General features: G+C 44.4%; 1 protein-coding gene across 1 annotated transcript in view; it reads left to right on the top strand.

The window, feature by feature from the left end:
* Positions 1 to 17,816, top strand: part of LOC149452808 (very-long-chain 3-oxoacyl-CoA reductase-B-like) — a 42,385-nt gene extending 24,569 nt beyond the window's left edge. The window contains exons 7-11 of the mRNA XM_089688961.1: positions 3,773 to 3,807; positions 5,971 to 6,052; positions 8,687 to 8,752; positions 14,546 to 14,695; positions 17,641 to 17,816. Of these exons, the coding sequence (XP_089545087.1) occupies positions 3,773 to 3,807; positions 5,971 to 6,052; positions 8,687 to 8,752; positions 14,546 to 14,695; positions 17,641 to 17,754 (447 nt within the window). The 3' untranslated portion in view covers positions 17,755 to 17,816. The remainder of the gene's footprint in view (positions 1 to 3,772; positions 3,808 to 5,970; positions 6,053 to 8,686; positions 8,753 to 14,545; positions 14,696 to 17,640) is intronic.
* Positions 17,817 to 27,989: the final 10,173 nt, after the last annotated feature.

The raw sequence follows: 27,989 nt of genomic DNA, 5'->3' as shown, positions 1-27,989 counted from the left end.
GACGGCGCGGGTATGATGCGCGCCCCCTACCCAGTACTGCAAAATCAGATATACAGTTAGGTCCATATATATTTGGGCACAGGCACAATTTTAGTTTTTTTTCAGAAATTTACCAAAACATATTCAAGCTATAGTTATATAATGGATATGGGCTGAAAGTGCACTCTTAGGTTTAATTTGAGGGTATGTACATCCACATTGGAGGAAGGGTTTAGGAATTACAGCTCTTAAGAGTAGCCATCCGCCCCCTTTTTCAAGGGAGCAAAAGTAATTGGACAATTGAATCAAAAGCTGTTTCATGGCCAGGTGTGGGCTACTCCATTGTTATTTCTTCATCAATTAAGCAGGTAAAAGGTCTGGAATTGTTTCTAAGGTATTTACATTTGGAATCTATAGCTGTGAACCTACATCATGCGTTCAAAGGAGATGTCCATGCAAGTGAAGCAGGTCATTGTAAGGCTTCAAAAACAAAACAAATCCATCAGAGAGATCGCAGCAACATTAGGAGCGGCCAGATCATCAGTTTGGTACATTCTGAGGAAAGAAGAACGCACGGGTGAGCTCAGCAACATAAAAAGGCATGGACATCCACGGAAGACAATTGTGGATGATCACAGGATCCTGTCTATGGTAAAGAAAAACCCATTTACAACATCCAGACAAGTGAAGGACACTCTCCAGGAAGTGGGCGTATCATTGTCAAAGTCTACAATCAAGAGAAGACTTCACGAGAGCAAATACAGAGGGTTCACCACAAGGTGCAAACCATTCATAAGCCTGAAGAACAGAAAAGCCAGATTAGACTTTGCCAAAAAACATCTAAAAAGCCGGACCAGTTCTGGAAAAGCATTCTTTGGACGGATGAAACTAAGATGAATCTGTACCAGAATGACGGGAAGAAAAAAGTGTGGAGAAGGCTTGGAACAGCTCATGATCCAAAGCACACAATGTCATCTGTAAAACATGGTGGAGGCAGTGTGATGGCATGGGCATGCATGGCTTCCAGTGGCACTGGGTCATTGGTGTTTATTGATGATGTGACAGAAGACAGAAATAGCTGGATGAATTCTGCATTGTTTACAGATATACTGTCAGCCCAGATTTAGCCAAATGCAGTAAAGGTGATTGGACGGCATTTCACAGTACAGATGGACAATGATCCAAAACACTCTGCAAAAGCAACCCAGGAGCTTCTGAAGGAAAAGAAGTGGAATAGTCTGCAATGGACAAGCCAATCACCTGATCTCAACCCCATTGAGCATGCATTTCACTTGCTGAATGCAAAACTAAAGGCAGAAAGACCTACAAAGACCAACTGAAGACCGCTGCAGTTAGAGCCTGGCAAAGCATCAGAAAGGAGGAAACCCAGTCTTTGGTCATGTCCATGGGTTTCAGACTTCAGGCAAAGCATCAGAAAGGAGGAAACCCAGTCTTTGGTAATGTCCATGGGTTCCAGATTTCAGGCAAAGCATCAGAAAGGAGGAAATCCAGTCTTTGGTCATGTCCACGGGTTCCAGACTTCAGGCAAAGCATCAGAAAGGAGGAGACCCAGTCGATCATGCCCACGGGTTCCAGACTTCAGGCAAAGCATCAGAAAGGAGGAAACCCAGTCTTTGGTCATGTCCATGGGTTCCAGACTTCAGGCAGTCATTGCCAGTAAAGAATTCTCAACAAAATATTACAAATGAACATTTTATTATATTAATTTGTCCAATTACTTTTGGTCCCTTGAAAAAGGGGGGGATGGCTACTTTTAAGAGCTGTAATTCCTAAACCCTTCCTCCATTTTGGATGTACATACCCTCAAATTACACCCGAGAGTGCACCGTTTCAGCCTATATCCATTATATAACTATAGCTTGAATATGTTTTGGTAAATACCTGAACAAATCTAAAAGTGTGCCTGTGTCTAAATATATATTGACCTGACTGTATATATGTGATTTTACGCACCCGTGCCGCCCTGTAGCAGTATTTCTCCTATAGGGCGGCATGGAACTGGTTAAACCAACATTTCCTATTCCTGATATGTGCCTGCTGTATCATGTACTTCTATGAAAAATTATATTTATCCTGTCTTCTTTGTATTGCTCCCTTTACATGAAATCCCTGGTGCTCCTGCCAGTCCCTCTGCTTTACTTTTAAAAACTGACCAGACTAGGCATAAGAGCATAGCGTGGCTATGCTGGGAACTCAGCCTGCTCTCCTCCAGTGATCAGACTTGCCCTGACACACCCTCCCCCTGCACTGCCACTCACTGGGAAGACCAGTTTGCTGCTGTTTCTCCTCCCCAACTCTTAGGGAATGTGATCACTTAACCACTTTCCCTCCGCCCTATAGCAGTTTTACTGCTACAGGGTGGCATTCCTGTGCAAAAATCACGTAAAGAAACGTCACTTTGCACTTCTGCCACACGGGGGCACGTGCACCGCCAGAGGAGATCTTCGGCTGTGAACTGTCACAGCACAAAACGATCTGCATGCAACTGCTCGCCGGCACCTGCAGATTGTCGGTCAGGAAGAACAGAGCTATGGCTATGTTTACATGGTTCTGGGGGAGTCATGGATCGTGTGTCTCTGCAGAGCTGAGAACACAATCCATCACTTCCCATAGTAAAAGCACCACCTAGTGTACACCAAGCACATACTTAACCCTTTGATCACCCCAGATGTGAACCCCTTCCCAACCAGTGTCATTAGTGCAGTGATTCATGTATATCTTTAGCACTGATCACTGTATTAGTGTCACTGGTTCCCACAAAGTGTCAGTGTAAAAATGTCCGCCACAATATCGCAGTCCAGCTAGAAGTCGCTGATCGCCGCCATTACTAGTATAAAAAAAAATGTCCAGTGTATGTCCCGTAGTTTGTAGACGTGATAACATTTGCGCAAACTAATCAGTATACAATTATTGGGGTTTTGTTTACCACAAATATGTAGCACAATATATTTTGGTCTAAATTTATGAAGAAACTTGATTTTTAAATGTTTTTTATTGGATATGTTTTATAGCAGAAAATATATTTTTTTTTTCAAAATTGTCAGTCTTTTTTTGTTTATAGCACAACAAAAAAAAAAAAAAAAAAACGCAGAGGTGATCAAATACCACCAAAAGGAAAAAAGGCATAAATTTATTTTATGTACAGCGTTGCACGACCGCACAATTGTCAGTTAAAGTAACGCAGCGTCGTATCGTACAAAATGGCCTGTTCAGGCAGGAGGGAAATCCTCTGGAGGGCAAAAGGGGACAAAAGTCTTTGTGATTTTTTTTTTATACCTATACACAAATGTTTTGGCTCTCATTTCTATTTTAAACTGAATGGATTGTTTTACAAGCTGAGGGTTTGAAAATACATTGAAAAGTTTTTTGTTTGTTTTAAATAAATCAACGTGTGCTTGAATCACTTCTGACACGTTTTCCTGACACCAATAGGAAAATGGTGACAGGAGAGGGAACAGCCTGTGATTGACAGCCTCAATCGAAAATCCCGTGTGCATGAGGAGTTATTCTGTAGGTGAGCAGAAGCCAGTAGAGGGATTGACAGAGATGGGTGGTGAACATGGAGCGGTAGGTAAGGCAGCCCATAGATTACATTTTCTTTCCTTCCACCTTGGGTGGATAGAAAGAAAGTCACGGATTTCCCCATCAGCACAATCACATAGATGTATGCTTTATAAATACTCCTTCTTCCATAGAGCCACACCACTGCTTTATAGAAGGACCTCTAACATCAAGTTTGCAATAGTTGAGCAGGTCTCATTTTCCTTTTCAGATGACCAGAATTGTGCTTCCAGGGATGATACTAAGGTATGTCCAACCATGAAATGATCCAACCAGTTCAGTTGTCACCCCAGAACACCCCTATGATGGGCCAGAACCTTTTATTACTTTTCTACTTAGGGCCTGTTTATCATCACCGACATTACTAATATGTATATACTGTGTGTATATATATATATATATATATATATAAAAAGTTCCAGTATATATACATCATAGTATACCTATCAATATACAGTGCCTTGAAAAAGTCTTCATACCCCTTGAAATGTCCCCCATGTTGTCATGTTACAACCAAAAACGTCAATATACTTTATTGGGATTTGATATGATAGACCAACACAAAGTGGCACATAATTGTGAAGTGGAAGGAAAATGAGAAATGGTTTTCAAAAGTTTTTACAAATAAATATCTGAAAAGTGTGGCGTGCATTTGTATTCAGCCCCCTGTACTCTGAAACCCCTAACTAAAATCTAGTGGAACCAATTGCCTTCAGAAGTCACCTAATTGGTAAATAGAGTCCACTTGTGTGTCATATAATCTCAATATAAATGCAGCTGTTCTGTGAAGCCCTCAGAGGTTTAATAGAGAACATTAGTGAACAAACAGCATCATGAAGGCCAAGGAACACAACAGGCATGTCGTGGATAAAGTTGTGGATAAGTTTAAAGCTGGATTAGGTTATAAAAAAATATCCCAAGCTTTGAACATCTCACGGAGCACTGTTCAATCCATCATCCGAAAATGGAAAGAGTACGGCACAGCTTCAAACCTAACAAGACATGGCCGTCCACCTAAACTGACAGGCCGGGCAAGGAGAGCATTCATCAGAGAAGCAGCCAAGAGGCCCATGGGAACTGGAGGAGCTGCAGAGCTCCACAGCTCAGGTGGGAGAATCTGCCCACAGGACAACTATTAGTCGTGCATTCCACAAATCTGGCCTTTATGGAGGAGTGGCAAGAAGAAAGCCATTGGTGAAAGAAAGCCATAAGAAGTCCCGTTTGCAGTTTGTGAGGAGCCATGTGGGGAACACAGCAAACATGTGGAAGAAGGGGCTCTGGTCAGAGGAGACCAAAATGGAACTTTTGGGCCTAAAAGCAAAACGCTATGTGTGGCGGAAAACTAACACTGCACATCACCCTGAACACGCCATCCCCACTGTGAAACATGGTGGTGGCAGCATCATGTTGTGGGGATGCTTTTCTTCAGCAGGGACAGGGAAGCTGGTCAGAGATGATGGGACAATGGATGGAACCAAATACAGGGCAATCTTAGAAGAAAACCTGTTAAGAATCTGCAAAAGACTTGAGACCGGGGCGGAGGTTCACCTTCCAGCAGGACAATGACCCGAAACATCCAGCCAGAGCTACAATGGAATGGTTCAGATCAAATCATATTCATGTGTTAGAATGGCCCAGTCACAGTCCAGACCGAAATCCAATGGAGAATCTGTGGCAAGACCTGCAAATTGCTGTTCACAGACGTTCTCCATCCAATCTGACAGAGCTTGAGCGATTCTGCAAAGAAGAATGGGCAGAAATGTCAATCTCTAGATGTGCAAAGAGACATCCCCAAAAAGACTTGCAGCTGGAATTGCAGCCAAAGGGGGTCCTACAAAGTATTGACTCCGGGGGGCTGAATACAAATGCCGCCACACTTTTCACAGATTGATTGGTCACAAATGTTGAAAACCACTTCACAATGATGTACCACTTTGTGTTGGTCCATCACATCCAATCCCAATAAAATACATTGTAACATGACAACATGGGGGACATTTCAAGGGGTGTGAAGACTTTTTCAAAGCGCTGTATACTTTGGATTTTTTTTTTACCAAACTGATATAGCAAAATACACATTGGCCTAAATTAATGAAGAAATTAGATTTTTTTTTTTATTGGATGTTTTCTTACAGAATGTAATCCAACTTTTTTTTTTTTTCAAAATTTTCAGTTTTTTTTCATTTTATAGCACAAAAAATAAAAAACCACCAAAAAAACGTTCTATTTGTATGAACAAAAATGATATAAAGTTAGTTTGTGCGCAGCGTTGCATGACCGCGCAGTTGTCGGTAACGCAGCACCAAGATGGCCTGGTCAGGAAGGGGGTAAATCTTCCAGAGGGTAAAGTGTGGAATTGTATGGATGTTTACATGACTTCTCTGTGTTGTATGTTTTTGGGTTTTCCAGGAAGAAAGGAGTGATAATAAACATGTCCTCTATGGCTGGGAGTCGCCCGTATCCATACATGGCTGTGTACAGCAGTACTAAGGTGATCCAACGCTGCGTTCTCCTCAACAGATTACTGATCTAGGGTCCCACTTATGGGGTGTGGGACAAGGCACCATCCACTGCGTTCCAATCGCACTGCCCCTGCAATCTGCTGCTGGTGTCAATACGAAGTTATCATCACAAACGCAGGTCACAGACGCAGAGCATGTGCCGGCACCACATCACATGGTACAGAACAGCCATGACATCCCGCTGTGGTGCGGCTTCAAAAAAAGGCTCATGTACTTCTTCACTTCTTGCACCGCACTGAATCGCATGTGAATTGCGTAGGAATGTGGTGTGGTTCCTGTGCGATTTAAAGGCAATCCATAGTGTGAACCGAGCCTCGAAGTGTTACTAAACCCACAACAGTCTGTAGATGCAGTAAAGCATGCTTGTGATACTCACCGTGGAACCTAAGGGGTTAATCCTCTGCATTGTGTAAAAAGGCTGTTTGATCCGGTCTTCTCTGATCCTCCTTATGTTCAAATGTCCACGCTGATGAGACAGACTGAACCCATAGCCCTTCTGCACATGCTCAGTTTGGTGTGTATTGCTAGAGAGGTTTTTTTTTTTTCTTCTTGGGAGAGTGCATGAGATCGCCACAGGGTCAATCAGTACTTTCCAGACAGAGGTCAGGGGTTCTGCATCCTCCTAGAGCACAAAGAAAAGTTCTCCTACAAAACCTTAACCAGTGGACACTGATAGAAGTAACAAAACTGCTCTAACTGCTGATGAGAAAAGGGATTTAGCTGTTTACATTTACTAAAAGAATTGCATTTCCATGTTTTGTGTACTGTGGGATACCGGATATAGTGAATGCATGGTCCGGGGAGAGTGGATATAGTGAATGCAGGGTCCGGGGAGACCAGATATAGTGAATGCGGGGTCCGGGGAGACCGGATATAGTGAATGCAGGGTCCGGGGAGAGCGGATATAGTGAATGCGGGGTCCGGGGAGACCGGATATAGTGAATGCGGGGTCTGGGGAGAGCGGATATAGTGAATGCGGGGTCCGGGGAGAGCGGATATAGTGAATGCGGGGTTCGGGAAGAGCGGATATAGTGAATGCGGGGTCCGGGACGACCGGATATAGTGAATGCGGGGCCCGTAGAGAGCGGATATAGTGAATGCGGGGTCCGGGACGACCGGATATAGTGAATGCGGGGTCCGGGGAGAGCGGATTTAGTGAATGCGGGGTCCTGGGAGAGCGGATATAGTGAAAGCGGGGTCCGGGGAGAGCGGATATAGTGAATGCGGGGTCCGGGGAGAGCGGATATAGTGAATGCGGGGTCCGGGGAGAGCGGATATAGTGAATGCGGGGTCCGGGGAGAGCGGATATAGTGAATGCGGGGTCCGGGGAGAGCGGATATAGTGAATGCGGGGTCCGGGGAGAGCGGATATAGCGAATGAGGGGTCCGGGGAGAGCGGATATAGCGAATGAGGGGTCCGGGGAGAGCGGATATAGCGAATGCGGGGTCCGGGGAGAGCGGATATAGCGAATGAGGGGTCCGGGGAGAGCGGATATAGCGAATGAGGGGTCCGGGGAGAGCGGATATAGCGAATGAGGGGTCCGGGGAGAGCGGATATAGCGAATGCGGGGTCCGGGGAGAGCGGATATAGCGAATGCGGGGTCCGGGGAGAGCGGATATAGCGAATGCGGGGTCCGGGGAGAGCGGATATAGCGAATGCGGGGTCCGGGGAGAGCGGATATAGGCAATGCGGGGTCCGGGGAGAGCGGATATAGCGAATGCGGGGTCCGGGGAGAGCGGATATAGCGAATGCGGGGTCCGGGGAGAGCGGATATAGCGAATGCGGGGTCCGGGGAGAGCGGATATAGCGAATGCGGGGTCCGGGGAGAGCGGATATAGCGAATGCGGGGTCCGGGGAGAGCGGATATAGCGAATGCGGGGTCCGGGGAGACCGGATATAGCGAATGCGGGGTCCGGGGAGACCGGATATAGCAAATGCGGGGTCCGGGGAGAGCGGATATAGCGAATGCGGGGTCCGGGGAGAGCGGATATAGCGAATGCGGGGTCCGGGGAGACCGGATATAGGGAATGCAGGGTCCGGGGAGACCGGATATAGGGAATGCAGGGTCCGGGGAGACCGGATATAGGGAATGCAGGGTCCGGGGAGACCGGATATAGGGAATGCAGGGTCCGGGGAGACCGGATATAGGGAATGCAGGGTCCGGGGAGACCGGATATAGGGAATGCAGGGTCCGGGGAGACCGGATATAGGGAATGCAGGGTCCAGGGAGAGAGGATATAGTGAATGCAGGGTCTGGGGAGACCAGATATAGTGAATGCAGGGTCCGGGGAGAGCGGATATAGGGAATGCAGGGTCCGGTGTTTAGGAACACTTTAAGATTTGTTTTGCCCTCAGGCATGAAGGGGTTAAACCACTGGCTGATTAACAAGATGGCAGAGGCTACCTCTAGGCTCCGCCTGAATTGACATTTTTGAATTTTCGGGTTGTTTTTGGTTGGAGTGGTCAGTAAGTACAGATATCATGATGAAGCATAATGGCTCTTGTAGAACGTGATGTCACTGGATGTCATTGCCTTCCACAACCCCGGAGCCCGGCCTATACACATAATGGAATTCCATTGGTCTGATTCTCTTCTCTCCTAGGGATTTGTGGATTACTTCTCCCGCGCTCTGAATACAGAATGTTGGCATAAAGGAGTTACAGTCCAGGTAGGTCTGACAATACATACAAATCTGTCCCCCTGTATCAGCAAGAAAGCAAAAGATGTCAAATAAAATAGTTTGGGCTCTCTGCCCCCCCGCGCCAATCCTAACACTTACAGATCCTAACAGCGGACTTCCGTGTTGTCTGATAAATATAACATGGAGACGGTTTTGTTACCTATTCCACAAGTACAAAAACAAAAAAAACCCTGTTGATCCTGCCAGAGATCTTGTAAACTGGGGAATCCTGCGCTGAAATGTTTACACCATTCAAATGTGTTACTGCAGCTGAGCGTCTCATCACTGTACTGTGCTTGAAGTCTTCTGTAGATATCCGCGGGTTTTACGTCTTCGGTCACAAGAACCCTCATCACCACACGCGGTTCCATGCACGCATTAACACTGTTGTCTGCCATCTTGATTAACGGTCTCTGGGCTGGCTGGTGCCATGTGCGCCGCCTATCAGTAATGGGACACACTTGCCACTTACTACTGCCTGTAGTACCGCCACGCTAGCGTCCCTTTTTATACCTGGAAAATGAAAAGTCCCGGTTTGACTTGAACGCCCCTCGGGATTCTTTCCAAGATTAGTTTGGAACCTTCCTCCTGCTAGTTTGAGGTCATGTCCTTGTGATCTTGATCTTATACCACCCTCCTGATCATCATTCACTCCCTCAATGTATTTAATGGTTTCAGTCACGTCTCCCCTTTCCCTCCTTTCCTCCAGATGGTACATATTGCCTTCCTGAAGTCGCTCTTGATAGGTTTTATCCCTCAGGACTTTCACCATTTTTGTTACCCAGCTGGATAACAATTCCAGATAGACTCCATAAGAGATCAAGGCTCCGTAGGGGATCCATGCCATCTCTTCCAGGACTTCTTGTTTTTAAGACTTTGGTTGTAGGTTTTGGGTCATTGTTTTTCTGAAGAATGAATTTGGGACTGATTGGAAACCTCGCTGATAGTATGGCATGGCGGAGAAGTGTCTACCTGTACTTTCCACCATTGAGAAGGCCAAATCCTTGTGCAGCCCTAGACCTACAAGGAACCTCCACCATACTTTGCTGTTTGAAGACACTCATCTTTGTTTCCAGTCCTTCAGCAAACAAACTGCTTCTCTTACAGCCAAATATTTCAGATTCGGACTCATCAGGCCTGTGTACCTGCTGCCATTTTTCTGTATCCCCAGTTCTTGTGTTTTACCACATTGGTGAGTCCCTTGGCCTTGTTTCCATTTCACAGAAATTCATTTTTTGCTTTAGGTCTTCCATGACAGCTTAACGTCTGAGCAGACTTCTTCAGGCTAGGCCTGGGCCCCACTGGTTTCTGCCAGGTCTGAGCTGATGCTGCCACTGGATATCTTAGGTTTGCAAGGTGAAGCACAAAGTGTCTTCAATCTGCTGCACTAACATTCCTTGGCGACTACTGCACTTCGATCCTCAATGTCACTTTGTGCTTCTGTAGAAGAGTTTGGACAGCATATCTGGAAACATCGGTCTTCCATGAAATTTGGGCCTGTTAGAGACCTTGGTGATGCAGTAAGACTTCCCCGTATCTTTTATCCCACAATTTTTATTAGGAATTTCAAAAAGAAAGACATACACCACAACGCACAAGGGAACATCCAATGTCAGTCATGAAAAAGGAAACTTACAGGAAAAAAAAAGTCTTTAATTAAAATAACATAACACTTGTGGGTGCCAATTTGGATGTAAAATAGGACAAGAGAAGGAGACAGAACAGGAAGAAGAAAATAAAAGGAAACGGGAGAAAAAAGGAAGAGAAGATAGGATGGGGGTGAGGGATGAGGGAAGAAATACATGAGGATTAAAGGGAAGGGAAAAAGAAATAAGTACGCCCAGCCGTGAGCTCTTCATACCTCAACACATGACCAAACCTGTATTCCTTGTTGAAGTAGCCTGCAGTCTACTGGGTGGACATAATGCCACCATAATCTGGTCTTGATTCAAATGGATCCACCACGTCCAGGTGGTTTCAAAATCAGTAAACTTATCCTGTGCTGTATAGATCAGCTCTTCCATTTCCAAGACACTATCCAACCTCACAAACCACTCTTTTTAGAAAGGGCACTGAAGTTCTTCTCCAGTATGTGGGAATGCCCATTCTGGCAGCATTTTCCGTGTCCATGGCCAGGGACTTCAGGAAGTATTTTCAAGGGTAAGGAGATATGGTGAAGCAGATACTATGAGGAAGAGAAGTCCAAAGTATGGTTGGCAACCTCCATTATAATCTGGTGCACTCTTATATACTTGAAGTATCAGCATTGCCAGAAGATATGCAGGATTGAACCCTCATCAATCAGGCAACACCAACATGATTTGGTATTGAAGGATAGAGTTTATGGAAAGAGGGTGTTCTATGCAAACGGAAACAAAGTTTTTATCCTACAGTCTACTGGGTGGACATAATGCCACCGTAATCTGGTTTTGATTCAAGTAGATCCACCACATCCAGGTGGTTTCAAAATCAGTAAACTTATCCTGTGCTGTATAGATCAGCTCTTCCATTTCCGAGACACTATCCAACCTCACAAACCACTCTTTTTAGAGAGGGCACTGAAGTTCTTCTTCAGTATGTGGGAATGCACCTTTTGGCAGCATTTGCCATGTCCATGGCCAGGGACTTCAGGAAGCATTTTCAAGGGTAGGGAGAGATGGTGAAGCTGATAGTGCGAGGGAGAGAAGTCCAGAGTATAGTTGGTAACCTCCATTATAATCTGGTACATCCTTTGCTAATATACTTGAAGTATCAGCATTGCCAGCAGATAGGCAGGATTGAACCCTCATCAACCAGGCAACACCAACATGATTTGATATTGAAGGATAGCGTTTATGGAGAGAGGGTGTCCTATGCAAATGGAAACAAAGTTTATATCCATTTTCTTGGATACTAACAGGGAAAACTTCCCTGTCTACTTCTTGCTCTGGTCAGCCTTCCCAACTGACTTCAGCATGCTAGTAGGATGGAAACCTGTGGGGAGCCACGTGTTGGCCTTCCCTTACCTTTCTCGCTCACAAAAGGGTCTGTTATGGATTATGGGGTGGGACCTCACTTTTTTTCTTGACTTTTGCAATGGGTTTTCCTTTCAAAAATGATACTAGACCCCAAGGGTCTGGTATAGAGTTTGGGGGGACCTCACTTTTTTTCTTGACTTTTGCAATGGGTTTTCCTTTCAAAAACTATACTAGAACTCAAGGGTCTGGTATAGAGTTTGGGGGGACCTCATACCATTTCTTTTTTGTTTGGAGTCCCCCTCCAATTCTCATCATTTCCCTCTGGCATTTCTTGTTGACAAAGCAGCACGCTGTGTCTGGAGGGGGACCTGAGCTTCCTATACTAGGTGGAAGTAGTACTGTTAATTTGCAGTCATAGAGTATATGTACAGTTGCAAGAAAAAGTATGTGAACCCCTTGGGATTATGTGGAGTTTTGCATGAATTGGGCATAAAATGTGCTCTGAACGTCATCTAAGTCACAACAATAGAAGAACACAGTCTGCTGAACATAATACTACACAAACATTAGATGTTGCCATGGTTTAATTGCACATAACATGTAAACATTCACAGTGCAGGGAGGAAAAAGTATGTGAGGCCCTAGCTTAATGACTTCTCCCAGAGCTAATTGGAGCCAGGAGTGAGCCAACCTTGACTCCAATCAGTGTGATGATATTGGATGTATTGCTGACAGCTGTCCTGCCCTTAAAAAACACACACCTGTTTTGGGTTTACTGGTTTCAAGAAGCGCTGTCTGATGTGAACCATGCCTCGCAGAAAAGAGCTCTCAGAAGACCTACGATCAAGAATTGTTGACTTGCATGAAGCTGGAAAGGGTTACAAAAGTATCTCCAAGTATCTTCATGTGTCCACGGTAAGACAGACTGTCTACAAATGGAGAAAGTTTAGCACTGCTGCTACTCTCCCTAGGCGTGGTCGTCCTGTAAAAATGACTGCAAGAGCACAGCGCAGAATGCTGCATGAGGTAAAGAAGAATCCCAGAGTGTCAGCTAAAGACCTACAGAAATCTCTGGCACATGCTAAAATTTTTGTTGACACATCTACAATAAGGAAAACATTAAACAAGAATGGAGTACATGGGAGGACACCACGGAGGAAGCCATTGCTGTCCACAAAGAATATTGCAGCACGTTTGAAGATTGCAAAAGAGCACCTGGATGTTCCACAGCACTACTGGCAAAATATACTGTGGACAGATGAAACCAAGATTGAGTTGTTTGGCAAGAACACACAACACTATGTGTGGAGAAAAAAAGGCACAGCACACCAACATCAAAACCTCATCCCCACTGTGAAACAAGGCGGAGGGAGCATCATGGTTTGGGGCTGCTTTGCTGCCTCAGGGCCTGGACCGATTGTTGTCATTGATGGGAAAATGAATTCCAGAGTTTATCAAGACATTTTGCAGGAAAACGTACGACCATCTGTGCGCCAACTGAAGCTCTGCAGAGGATGGGTGATGCAACAGGACAATGACCCAAAGCATATAAGTAATTCAACAAAACAATGGCTGCAACAGCACAGAATACGCCTTCTGGAGTGGCCCAGTCAGAGTCCTGACCTCAACCCGATTGAAATGCTGTGGCATGACCTTAAGAGAGCGATTCACACCAGACATCCCAAGAATATTGCTACACTGAAACAGTTTTGTGAAGAGGAGTGGTCCAAAATGACTCCAGATCGTTGTGCAGGTCTGATCTGCAACTACAGGAAACGTTTGGTTGAGGTTATTGCTGCCAAAGGAGGGTCAACCAGTTATTAAGTCCAAAGGTTCATATACTTTTTCCTCCCTGCACTGTGAATGTTTACATGTTATGTGCAATTAAACCATGGCAACATCTAATGTTTGTGTAGTATTATGTTCAGCAGACTGTGTTCTTCTATTGTTGTGACTTAGATGACGTTCAGAGCACATTTTATGCCCAATTCATGCAAAACTCCACGTAATCCCAAGGGGTTCACATACTATTTCTTGCAACTGTAGATGAATGCAGTGACTGTGCTTTATTGGTCCTCTTTCAGTAGAATCCTCAGTTTGCTCACACCAAACAAAATTCACAGGCTTTCACTTTCCCTGAGTGTCTGCTTGTGCTTAGCTCAAGAGCCATGTAACAGGTTTCTGATCCTGCTGACCGATACGCATGTAGCCACTAGAGCACAGGTGTCAAACACAAGGCCAAATCTGGCCCTCCGGGCCATTTCATGTGACCCTTGCACCTCTCCTGCAGGTACACCCTTGTCTCCGCCCCCACCTTGTTTCAGCAGTCGTCAACAGAGAGGAGAATGGAACTCTTCTGCCAAATCCTTCACCTCTCAGTGCAGCTGCAGCACCCCCTCATCTCTGCCTCCCCTGGTCTCAGCATTCAGCAGACTCTGGTAACTGACTCCACTCCTCCTCTGGTCCTCCTCCAGACCCTGCACTTTCTGCTTCCCAGCTCTGCCCCCAAAGGTGGTGCACGGTGATGTTAGGGAGGGTGTGGGATTCTTGACATCTGATGTAATGGGGGGTGGGCTGCTCTGGAAATCTAGTCCTACAGATACAACCGGCCCTTTGAGGGCAACCATAATGCTGAAACAACCCGCGATGAAATGGAGTTTGACACCGCTGGTCTACAGGGAGAATATATAAATCTCTATATAACTTAGAAATTGTAAAATAAGGAACAGCAAACCTGCAAAAGTTGGGTAAATGTAGCAATAATGATACTGTACTTAAAATAGGCAGAATGTACTTACACTGGGTCTCTCGGTTTTCCTGGCAGTGTGTGATGCCTTTTCTGGTCTCCACCAACCTGATAGAAAACATAAAGGCAAACATCTTTGTGAAGACCGCGAAGGATTTTGCTTGGGAGGCGCTGAATACGGTCGGGTTGACCAGCAGGACGAGCGGCTGCCTCTCCCACTCCATCCAGGTACAGACTGCTAAGAAAACTCTTGAAAAATGGTCACATGACATTACGCTAGAGTACTTTGCAACCAATAGATGTCCATGTGCACCTTGGTCTGCATATAAACACGAACGCTTGGCTGAAAAAAGTTGGAGAAGAGTTGAAACTTCCATCAGAATTTTGTTGCCATTTGTGTATCTATCAGGGACATTCCTCCTTACTCCCTGTCCAGGTGATGGGTGTCGGACTGAATAGGAAATGAGGCAAAATGTCTTCTGTAGGGACATCGGTTCTAATAGATTGTAAGCTTTGACCAGCAAGGCCTTCATACCCTAATGTTCCTATTACTCCATATGGTCAGGAGTATGTAACCCCATCCCAAATGATGAATGTAACGGAACCGGATCCAGACCGCACTTAGGTATTTCCGTTATACTCCAGCTTCCCTGTCCAAACACCATCCACGGACCCCACCGCTGATCATGCAGGAAATAGACAGCGCCAGACTCTCTTAAGACAGGAAGTCAACTCCTTTACTTTTACACAAACACAAGATATATACACAGGGCGGGGAAATACAACCAGGAACAGGAAACACATCATCAGGCCGTCCCAGCAGGGGGAAGGGCTGCAGGAAACACCCCCCACCAAACCAAGACACAGAACAATGGGATGCAGCACATGGCAGTGAACAATGGACAACCCCCACACCCATATTAGAACATTGCACCCTATACCCCCTAACAGGCACAGGGTGCCTTAGACATAAGAGGGATTTGGGAAGATGATACAGGGGTCCCCCCCACCCCCAAAAGTCACTCCCGTCACAATGAAGTTTAGGTGTTTCTAGGATTCTGTTAACTCTACAGCATACAAAGACATTTTAGGCCATTCTACTCTTCCAAAAAATGGAGGAAACCATTTGGGGAAGACCCTTTTCTTTTCCAGCATGACCGTGCCCAAGGCTAGCGCCATTAAATTGGTTGTAAATGCTGAGTCCTGGTCCACATATATGCCATGCAGTTTTGATGGCTGTTTTTAGTTTGATTTTGTTCAGCGGTGGGAATCTGATGCGAATTGTCAGATGTAAAAGACTGGAAATTCCCCCACACCGCACTGAAAATCGCACAGGACCCTTTTTCTAATTTGCACTGTAGATGGACCGCATATATGTGAACAGCTCTCACAGAAAACTATGTTCCTGGACCTGTCATGTGAATCTGTGCTATTCGAAACACATCCGAATTTGCATATGTGTGAACCAGGGCTGAAGGTTTTCAATTCCCTGCATTATGGTGAAAAAACTTCAATGCTCATCTCCCCCTACCCCAGCCCTCCTTATACTTACCTAATCCGAGGGGCGTGCCTACAGGGGTTGCAACTGCTACCCAGCCCCATGCTCTGCAGGCTGCCCGTGTGGCCTCCCTGTATACCTGAATAGGAGGAGCGGCGGGGGAGGTTGCATATGGAGGAACCGATCTTTCCGTGTTCCAACTGCAGCTACTGAATGGAGAGATCGGTTCCTGGATATGTAGCTGCCCCTGCCGCTCCCCCTATCTAGATTTTTTCTGCTGCCCACACACCTCCTGCTCTCTGGTCCCCCATGCTCTTTGCTGGCCCTCCTCCCCTCTCCCAATGGCTGATGTGGGGATCTGTCAGGATGGAGAGTCAGTGATCCCTAACTATCACTGACTCTGTCCATTCATAACTGAAACATAGTAAACTGTGTTTACTATGTTTGTTTGTGAATGAAAAAGAAGCTCTGTACAGAGCTATTCCTGTCCATTCAGTGCAGCTGAGGCTGCAAAGATGGAGATTAAGGGCTGTGTCATCATCCACCTTTCTCTGTTTCACCTTTGAGACAGAAATCTGTTCAGACCCCTGATATCTCACCAAAGCCCCCCAATGGAACTAAAAATAATTAAAAATATTGTAAAAAAAATGTAAATGGTAAAAAAAAAATAGAAAAATAAAATAAAAATAAAAAAACTACTGACACCAGTGGCAGAACTACTAGGATCACAAAGGTTGTGAATGGGGCCTGGCATTCCACCACTGGGTTCTGACAGAAGGACACCGGCCGAGGGTAAAGGGGGCCCTTCATGGTTTGTTGGACTGGGGTCCTGAAGGTTCTAGTTATGCCAGTGCCTGATCTCCAGACAGAGCTGAGCACAAGAGCAGCTGCTCTCTCCCGCCTCATAGGCTCAAGGAAAACAGCAGGATCCATTGGCTTCTGCTGCTGTCAATCACATCCAGCGAGGGGAGGGCGAGCCGTGCTCTGTTGTTGGACACACAGAACCTCCTCAGGATTGAGCCTGTCCCCATAGCAGGCAACCTGCTGTGTGGAAATACAGCAGAGGGAAGGAGCCAGGAGCACCGGTGGGGGACCTGAGAACATAAGGACCAGGGCTTTTACACAGAGCAGGTAAGTAGAACACATTTTTTATTAAAAAAAAAAAAAAAAAGTTTACAATCACTTTAGGACATGGTACGATGACTTTGTAGAGGAACTTGAGTGTCCTGCACAGAACCCGGACCTTAACTCTACTGAACACCTTTGGGATGAATTTCAACTCTGATTGGAAGCCAGGTCTAATCCACCATCAACACCTGACCTCACAAATTTGGTTTGGTTGAATGGGCACAAGTTCCAACAGACACCCACCAAAATCTTGTGGAAAGCCTTCCCAGAAGGGTGGAGGATGTTACAGCCACGAAGGGTGACCAACTCTATATTAATGGCTTTGGTTTTGGAATGTTCAACAATCTCATATGGGTGTGATGATCAGGTGTCCACTGATGGTTGACCATGGTCCATGTACTGTATTGATATTCATGCATGTATTCCATCATCCCATGCCCTGCTGCAGAGTATCACCAAACATAATTAATGGCAATAATCCTTAATAATTATCAATATCCCTCCACCATTCATGTTCACAACGACCCGTCTTCTCTTCTCTCTGCAGACTTACCTTATTGACAAAATTCTAACGGAAACCCTTCTCAACTCCAGCCTCCTGACACGTTATGGGGATAACCAGAACAAACTGGAAGAAGCCACCAAACCAAAGGACCAGTAGCAGTTTAGTTTTTGATTTGTAAAAAAAATTCTCAAATTAAAAAATAAACATTTATTACAGGATGTGTCAGTTGAAGTGTATCTAAACCTAAAAATGGAATATTGCAGATTATCAGTCCTTAGATGTGGCGGATGCATTAGTGTTCTCTTTTTGTTTCATGCTTTTTTTCACTTGGTGCTCCTGCCAGTGACACACTTCCTGTACTAGAGTGACAACAATCACTGACCTTTTTATACCAGGACAACAGAATGAGATTTATTTTCAGGTACTTATATAGCGCCGTCAATTTACGCAGCACTTTACATATATATTCTACATTCACATCAGTCCCTAACCCTCAAGGGGAGTACAATCTAAGGTCCCTAACCCTCAAGGGGCGTACAATCTAAGGTCCCTAACCCTCAAGGGGCGTACAATCTAAGGTCCCTAACCCTCAAGGGGCGTACAATCTAAGGTCCCTAACCCTCAAGGGGAGTACAATCTAAGGTCCCTAACCCTCAAGGGGTGTACAATCTATGGTCCCTAACCCTCAAGGGGCGTACAATCTAAGGTCCCTAACCCTCAAGGGGCGTACAATCTATGGTCCCTAACCCTCAAGGGGCATACAATCTAAGGTCCCTAACCCTCAAGGGGAGTACAATCTAAGGTCCCTAACCCTCAAGGGGAGTACAATCTAAGGTCCCTAACCCTCAAGGGGCGTACAATCTAAGGTCCCTAACCCTCAAGGGGAGTACAATCTAAGGTCCCTAACCCTCAAGGGGTGTACAATCTAAGGTCCCTAACCCTCAAGGGGCGTACAATCTAAGGTCCCTAACCCTCAAGGGGCGTACAATCTAAGGTCCCTAACCCTCAAGGGGAGTACAATCTAAGGTCCCTAACCCTCAAGGGGTGTACAATCTATGGTCCCTAACCCTCAAGGGGCGTACAATCTAAGGTCCCTAACCCTCAAGGGGCGTACAATCTATGGTCCCTAACCCTCAAGGGGCGTACAATCTATGGTCCCTAACCCTCAAGGGGCATACAATCTAAGGTCCCTAACCCTCAAGGGGAGTACAATCTAAGGTCCCTAACCCTCAAGGGGAGTACAATCTAAGGTCCCTAACCCTCAAGGGGCGTACAATCTAAGGTCCCTAACCCTCAAGGGGAGTACAATCTAAGGTCCCTAACCCTCAAGGGGCGTACAATCTAAGGTCCCTAACCCTCAAGGGGTGTACAATCTAAGGTCCCTAACCCTCAAGGGGCGTACAATCTAAGGTCCCTAACTCCCATTCATACATACACATACTAGGGACAATTTAGACAGGAGCCAATTAACCTACCAGCATGTCTTTGGAGTGTGGGAGGAAACCAGAGTACCCAGAGGAAACCCACGCAGGCACAGGGAGAACATGAAAACTCCAGGCAGGTGGTGCTGTGGCTGGAATTCAAACCAACGACCCGAGTACTGCCAGGCGGAAGTGCTAACCATTTGATATGCCTACTGGAACCCAAACTTCTCTTACTGTCTATGTCAGAGAGGGGTGTGGGTCAGTGACAGCTGAGAACAACGGAAGGCTAGGGTCACACCTATGCAGTTCGCGTTTGATCTGTTTCTGTGTTTCATTTTGTGTTGCGTTTTGAGTTTAATAATTTTTCTTGTTGCTAGGCAGATTTAAAATGCAAAATGCATCAAAAGAATGGCAAAAACACACGACATGCTTTTCTGCAGCGTTTCCATTGAAGTCTATAGAACCAAAAACGCAACTTATTGCATAAAAAAAAAAGCCTGACCCTTTACAAAAAATGCAACGGGGTGAAAATGCGGAGATGCGAACGCGTCCCATAGGAAATCATGTTAAATGGACTGCAGTGCATTTCTGCAAAACACTGGGGAAACCGCTAAGGTGTGAACTTGGGGTAAGTGCTAACAGTCAGACAGAGCACAGGAAGTGTGAGTTTTCTGGCAGGATCAACGGGTTTTTTTTTTTTAATTTATCAAACAGCGAGCTGTATACTATCTTTATAGCTAAAGTTTATGTGTGTCATTTATCACATAGTTACATTGGGTCAGTCTGGACCATTGTAAGTATGTATGTGTCATAACACGGAAAGGTTTCTTCACAGTAAGAGCTGTGAGAATGTGGAATAGACTCCCTCAAGAGTTGGTTGTGGCCAGCTCAGTGGATTGCTGTAGGAAAGTCCTGGATTCTTTCTTGGATACACAGAATATAACTGGATATAACATTTATAGGTAAAGTTGATCCAGGGAATATCCAATTGCCTCTCGGGGGATCAGGAAGGAATTTTTTCCCTGCAGGAGCAAATTGGATCGTGCTTTGCTGGGTTTTTGCCTTCTTCTGGATCAACTGTGGGTATAGGATTATAACTTTTTGTTTGTGGTCGAAATGGATGGACTTTTGGCTTTTTTCAGCCAGACTAACTATGTAACTATACCCGTGGGGTCCCTGTGGATGCGGGAAATCACTATAGTAGACACCGCTACTCCAGTGATTGCTGCTAGCTTCCAGGTCATGTGCTGAGTGGTTATCCTGCTACACTGTGAACACCGGAGGGCATTGGGACCACTGTTGCAGCGGTGTCTACTACAGTGATTTCCAGCTTCCACGGGGATTCAGCAGGTATTGTGCTTACAGACTGTGGTCCAAGTGGGACCAATGTGACCATGTAAAAATTGCTATACATGGAATTCAGCTTTAATATCTTGCTGGTGCCTCCTGCTAGGCCTTTAAAGGGTTCTGGATGATTGGAGTTGGAGGCTGAATTCCAGATCATGTGACCACTCTGATTGGCTGTCACAGCGATCACATGATCAGGAACCTCTCAAACAGCACCATACAGTAAACAGTTATGTGCGGCATGTAGCCATTAAGGCCATACTGCCACACATACAATATGTGCTAGACATTCAGCTAAAGATTAACTGTTAGATTAGTTTTGTGTATAAAAAAAAAATGTATATTGTATATAGTATTTACAATTGTTACACAAGCCATATTGTAATTTGATTTTATTAAAATTACCTTTCCATGCAATATGGCTCCACGTGGAGGAATACATTTTAAAAATATTCTTCCCAAATAATGACATATATTTGAAATACTACAATTTAGGCCGTATTTTATATATATATATATACACACATATATATATATATACATACATATACACACACACACACACATATATACATACACATATATACACACACATATATTTATATATATATATACATATACACACAGTTGTGTTCAAAATAATAGCAGTCAGACTTCACTAACCGGATCAATCACTGTTTTTGGTGGAAATGATATTTCTACATGGCAAATAATTTCCTAGCAGGTGTAGTAGAGTAATAGAAATCCAACAGACCCAACAGTCATGACATGCATGCTGTTGATTCTGTGTCATTGAATCACTCATTGAAAGGGGCGTGTTCAAAATAATAGCAGTGTGGAGTTCTATTAGTGAGGTCATTCATTTTTTGAAAAACAGGTGGCAATTACTGCCCTTATTTAAGGAAGGAAGGCAGCAAATGTTGGACATGCTGGTTACAGTGCATTTCTCTCTGAAATTCTGAGGAAAATGGGTCGTTCCAGACATTGTTCAGAAGAACAGCGTACCTTGATTAAAAAGCTGATTGGAGAGGGGAAAACATATAAAGAAGTGCAGAAAATGATCGGCTGCTCAGCTAAAAAGATCGCAAATGCTTTAAAATGGCAACCAAAACCTGAAAGACGTGGAAGAAAGCGAAAAACTACCATTGGAATGGATAGAAGAATAGCCAAAATGGCGCAGACTCAGCCAACAATCAGCTCCAGGAAGATGAAAGAAGGTGTGACGTTCCCTGTGAGGACTGTTACAATTAGAAGACGCCTATGTGAAGCCAAGCTATCTGCAAGAAGTCCCCGCAAAGTCCCACTGTTGGGAAAAAGACGTTCTGAAGAGGTTACAATTTGCCAAAGAGCACATTGACTGGCCTAAAGAGAAATGGCGCAACATTTTGTGGACTGATGAAAGTAAGATTGTTCTTCTTGGGTCTAGTGGCCGGAGACAGTTTGTCAGACGACCCCAAACACTGAATTCAAGCCACAGTACACTGTGTAGACAGTGAAGCATGGTGGTGCAAGCATCATGATATGGGGATGTTTCTCATACTACGGTGTTGGGCCTATTTATCGCATACCAGGGATCATGGATCAGTTTGAATACATTAGAATACTTGAAGAGGTCATGCTGCCTTATGCTGAAGAGGAAATGCCCTTGAAATGGGTGTTCCAACAAGACAACGACCCCAAACACACCAGCAAATGTGCAACATCTTGGTTCCAGACCAACAAGATTGACGTTATGGAGTGGACAGCCCAATCCCCAGATCTTAATCCAATAGAAAACTTGTGGGGTGACATCAAAAATGCAGTTTCTGAGGCAAAACCAAAAAATAGAGAAGAACTGTGGAATGTGGTCCAATCATCCTGGGCTGGAATACCTGATCACAGGGGCCAGAAGTTGGGTGACTCCATGCAACACAGATGTATAAGCACTGTTTCTGAGAACTGCTGTACAACTAAATATTCATTAAGTGATCCAAAGGAAAGCAAAATCTTCAAACATTTCTCAGTTTATATAGTGAATGTTTGAGTTTGTAAAGAAGAATACAAACACTGCTATTTTTTTGAACCGTCTAATATTCACTTTTCTTCAATTTTTTTAGAGGAACAACACAAATTTGATGTATTTTTCTTCATGTTGTGATTTGGAATAGAATGTGTCGTGTTCCCAATGCATCTGTGTGGATGGAAATAAAAGCTATTAGAAGGATTTTCAGCTTTTTCACTTTTTTCAACACACTGCTGTTATTTTGAACACAACTATGTGTGTGTGTATATATATATATATATATATATATATATATATATATATATATATATATATACATACACACACACACACATATACACACACACACACATACATAAACAGTGAAGGAAATGCGTATTTGATCCCCTGCTGATTTTGAATGTTCGCCCACTCACAAAGAAATGATCGGTCTAAAAATCGAATGTTTGGTGTATTGTAACACTGAGAGACAGAATAGCAACAAAAAAGTCAAAAGAAATGCATGTCTAACAAATGATGCACTGATTTGCATGTTCATGAGGGAAATAAGTATTTGATCCCCTATCATTCAGCAGGATTTCTGGCTATCAGGTGTCTTTCATACAGGTAACAAGTTGAGATTAGAAGCAGTCTCTTAAAGGGATTGCTGTTGATCTCATTTTGTTACCTGTATAAAAGACACCTGTCCACAGGAGCAATCAAACAATCAGATTCCAAACTCTCCACCATGGCAAAGACCAAAGAGCTGTCCAAGGATGTCAGGGACAAGATTTTAGACCTACACAAGGCTGGACTGGGCTACCAAACTATCGCCAAGCAGTTTGGTGAGAAGGTGACAACAGTTGGTGCAATCATTCGCAAATGGAAGAACAACAAAACAAGGACTGAAATCCTGCAGTGCCCGCAAGGTCCCTCTGCTCAAGAAAGCACATGTCCAGGCCCATCTGAAGTCTGCCACTGAACATCTGAATGATGCAGAGGACGACTGGTTGAAAGTGTTGTGGTCAGATGAGAACAAAATCGAGCTCTTTGGCATCAACTCAACTCGTCGTGTTTGGAGGAGGAATGCTGCCTATGACCCCAAGAACACCATCCCAACTGTCAAACATGGTGGTGGAAACATTCTGCTACGGGGACAGGACAACTGCACCGCATCAAAGGGACGATGGACGGGGCAATGTATCATCAAATCATAGGTGAGAACCTTCTTCCCTCAGCCAGGGCATTGAAAATGGGTCGTGGATGGGTGTTCCAGCATGACAATGACCCAAAACACACGGCCAAGGCAACAAAGGTGTGGCTCAAGAAGCAGAACTTAATTAGATTGAAAATCTGTGGAGGGAGCTGAAAGTTCGAGTTGCCAAACGTCAGCCACAAAACCTTAATGACTTGGAGAGGATCTGCCAAGAGGAGTGGGCCAAAATCCCTCCTGAGATGTGTGCGAACCTGGTGGCCAACTACAGGAAATGTCTGACCTCTGTGATTGCAAACAAGGGATTTGCCACCAAGTACTAAGTCATATTTTGTGAAGGGGATCAAATACTTATTTCCCTCATAAATATGCAGATCAGTCATCATTTGTTAGACATGCATTTCTTTTGAATTTTTTTGTTGCTATTCTGTCTCTCAGTGTTACAATACACTGAACATTCGATTTTTAGACTGATCATTTCTTTGTGAGTGGACATTCAAAATCAGCAGGAGATCAAATTCGCATTTCCTTCACTGTAGAACAAAATCTAAAGCACCATTACGGGAGAGAGAACCTATACCAGAGCTGCCCAGAAGATGTGGAAGAAGTTGATACCAGCATAGAGAGGGACCTCTTGTCTGCTTAATTTGCACACAGGGAATGGACGTCCAAGTAGAAGTCGTCGTACTGGACTGCTCTCACCAATTCTAGTTTGTAGATTGTAAGCTGGAAAGAGCAGGGCCCTCGATCCCCTCATGTTTTGCATTGTATTGGTATTGTTCTGTCACATGTTCTGTCCCCCTTTGTAATGTACAGCGCTGAGCGAACTATCGGCGCTTTATAAATACTGTATAATAATAATAATAATAATTCCATTATACATGCTTCAGAATATATATGGAGAGACCAAACTATCCAGTCTGCGGGACAAAAATCAGCTGGACCAGTAAAGTGTCTACCTCGTTTACTATTGCCCGGCTTTATTTTCCATGTTAAATAGATTTTTTATCATGAAAACAAAATTGAAATATAAAAGTAAAAAAAAAAGTGAAATTTTGTTCAGGAGGAAAGCAACACCCATTTATGAAACACAAGTGACTGGTGGTGCAGAGTCTGAAGAATTACCAGGAGATAACCTTGCTAACTCAACCCAGATGCAGGGAAGTCACTTTCTAGTGGATCAGAACCACCCAGTGCCAAGAAGTAGTCTAGTCCTTCTGATAGTGACATTGATGGAGCAGGATTCTTTGTGCAATATCTGTTTGGAAGCTATACAAATGGAACCTGAAGCTTCGACAATACCCTGTTCCCACTGGTTTCATAGCAACTGCATCACGCCATGGATACAGTACGTCCCCTCCGCCGGGAGAGGTTCATGACGTTCTGGTACGTATCTCACATCTGTCAGTCTTTTCTCACACCTTTACCTTTTTGTTGGAGTAAAACTGATTATTTCTATTAACTTGCGAAACCATTTAGAACTTATTTTATTACCTAAGAACATTTCTTTTAAGAACCCCTTAATCAACGTCATTTCTCTTCTCGCTTACAGGTTGTGTTTGTTGTTCAACATGAGGAATTTCTAACCATCATAGCCCCTGTGGATTTCTGATGCAGACTGCCATATATTGTGCTTATGGATGGCAATGGACGACCATTGTTTGGTTTTAGAATCTAATCCTGCCTAAGAAGAACTAATGGAACCACAGGAAGGAATCCCAGCCATCTACATCAGTCAAGACTTTTCAATAGACCACATAACATGATCTGGAGCTTCAATGCAAGGCAGGTGACCAGAGACCTAGGAGAATTCAGAACCATCCACCCAGAAGAAAAGAAGACACTACAGCTGATCAGAAAGTGTTCTCAGGCATTCTCAGAGGAGTGCCTGTTTATGGAGCGGTGTAGATCGCTTCTCCTTTTGAGGAGCGGCACGATCTACAAAAGCTTCAAACTGTGGAGAATGGCTCCTGTTACTGTAATCTCGTGGGACATAGAGAGATTACAATAACAGAAAATCAGTGAAACCACAGATGTCCGTTACTAAGCAGCTAAGATGAATTAATGCTGCTGAGATCACAGGCATTCTAATACAGTGAAGGAAATGTGTATTTGCTCCCCGGCTGATTATGAATGTTTGCTCACTCACAAAGAAATGATCGGTCTAAAACTCAAATGTTCGGTGTATTGTGACACTGAGAGGCAAAATAGCAACAACAAATTCAGCAGAAATGCATCTAACAAATGATGACTGATTTGCATGTTCATGAGGGAAATAAGTATTTGATCCCCTATCATTCAGCAGGATTTCTGGCTACCAGGTGTCTTTCATATAGGTAACAAGCTGAGATTAGAAGCAGTCTCTTAAAGGGAGTGCTGCTAATCTCATTTTGTTACCTGTATAAAAGACACCTGTCCACAGGAGCAATCAAACCATCAGATTCCAAACTCTCCACCATGGCAAAGATCAAAGAGCTGTCCAAGGATGTCAGGGACAAGATTGTAGACCTACACAAGGCTGGACTGGGCTACCAAACTATTGCCAAGCAGCTTGGTGAGAAGGTGACAACAGTTGGTGCAATCTTTTGCAAATGGAAGAAACATGCAAATAAGTCATCATTTGTTAGACATGCATTTCTGCTGAATTTGTTGTTGCTATTCTGTCTCTCAATGTTACAATACACCGAACATTCGATTTTCAGACTGATCATTTCTTTGTGAGTGGGAAAACATTCAAAATCAGCCGGGGAGCAAATACTTATTTCCTTCACTGTAGGAGATCATTTTTCTTAGTACCACACATTACACTAGTAAAATAATAAAAATTAAAGCCCTCTTACACAAGTATGTATAGTAGAAAATATTGTAGTTTTTTTTTTTCAAAGTTTTCTCTTTTTTCATTTATATAAAAAACCCAGTGGTGATCATTTGGGTACAGTGTTGCATGATTGCCAGTAAATGTATTGCAGTGCTGAATAGCAAAAAATGTTCTGGCCATGAAGGGGGTAAAAGCTTCTGGTGGTCAAGTGATTAAAGACAAAATGTGATGGCTGCTGCAGTGGGTTGGCAGTCAAGTGCCTGCAGTAATGTGTGCCTTGTGCCACTGCTCCACACTTTGCTCATCCTTTGGCTGTCCTGTGAATAATATTGTTGCAAACTTTCATATCATGATTCTCTAGGGCCCCTTTGTCCACCTGGCATAACCACCTCCTTTTCCCTAGCCATAGCCATACCCACCACCAGCCTGATTTGAGCAGACAGGGAGAGTGGATGGACTACTCAGAGAGCAAATAAAGAGATGGCCCGATCTTCCCCTTCCACATTCGTGAGAGTGGACCTGTTCTTTTGTCCTACAGAACAAAGAGTTCTTTCCAAGGAGAAGATGCTGTTCTTTTCTCCCTCCAGTGCTGCTAAGCTACACTTGAGCTCTCTCAGCCTGTTGAAACTCTGAAGCTTCCCTTAAACAGCAGTCATCCTTGATCAGCACTGGAGGGAACAAAGAGCAGCATTTCCTCCAGTTAAGATAGGTCTGTACAAGCCAATAATTGTTTTTGGGGGGTGGAGCTGTGGCAGCCCAAATGATATTATCCAAGGCAGTGAAGAAGGGGTAAGGCTGTGACACCAAGAATGAGGTCATTGAAGGCAGCGAAGAAGGGGCAAGGCTGTGACACCCAGAATGAAGTTTTCTAAACCCTTACATATACCCAGTGAAGGGACTATCCTCACATGATTAAACAAATCCTCCTACATGAGTTGTATCTCTGTATTTGCAGCATTCTCCTCTCTACAGCTGTTCAAAGTGCTGAATTTATAAGGTTATCTCAGAGTTCAGAAAAAAGGGGCAGAAAGCTGAACTTACACTGGGTAGAGCTCAGTGAGTAGAGCTCTGAGAGCTGATTGGAGGAAAGAGACATGCCCCCCTTCAGCAAATTTTTAGCCTCAGCTCTGTTCCTGTGTGGAGTTCTCTTCCCTGTCAACATTTTTCTCTTGGTGTCAGGAAAAATGTCAGAAATGATTCATGCTGGTAGTAGAGGAACGAAGCAGCAGACAGAAATTACACTTCGTGCTCTTGAGACAAGTACACACTATTGAGGGATGTGCTTTATTCATATTTTATGTCTGAGGCTTACCAATACTTTAAGGTAGTAAAGAAGGGGTGAGGCTGTGACACCCAGAAGTATGTTATTTAAAGCGGAGCTCTACCCAAAAAGGGCAGTTCTGCTTTAAGCCTTTGTCCCCCATTAAGGATTGGCATTGGGGGAGCATGTACCCGAATTTGACAGGTACCTGCTCCACTTCTGCTGCAATCACCTAGGCGATCGGAAGTGGAAGTTGTCCTCCCCACTCCCTCCCCGTAGTCTTCTGGGACACATGGCAGGTCCCAGTACACAGCGGGGCCAATCACAAAGCGCAGCACTTCTCACAC

Source organism: Staurois parvus, unplaced genomic scaffold, assembly GCF_062004578.1.
Source record: "Staurois parvus isolate SC_StPar_1 unplaced genomic scaffold, SC_StPar_1.0 ptg000463l, whole genome shotgun sequence".
In the NCBI taxonomy this organism is placed as follows: Eukaryota; Metazoa; Chordata; class Amphibia; order Anura; family Ranidae; genus Staurois; species Staurois parvus.
The sequence above is the reverse complement of the archived record's forward strand: the minus strand, read 5'-3'. Positions and strand labels throughout refer to the sequence as shown.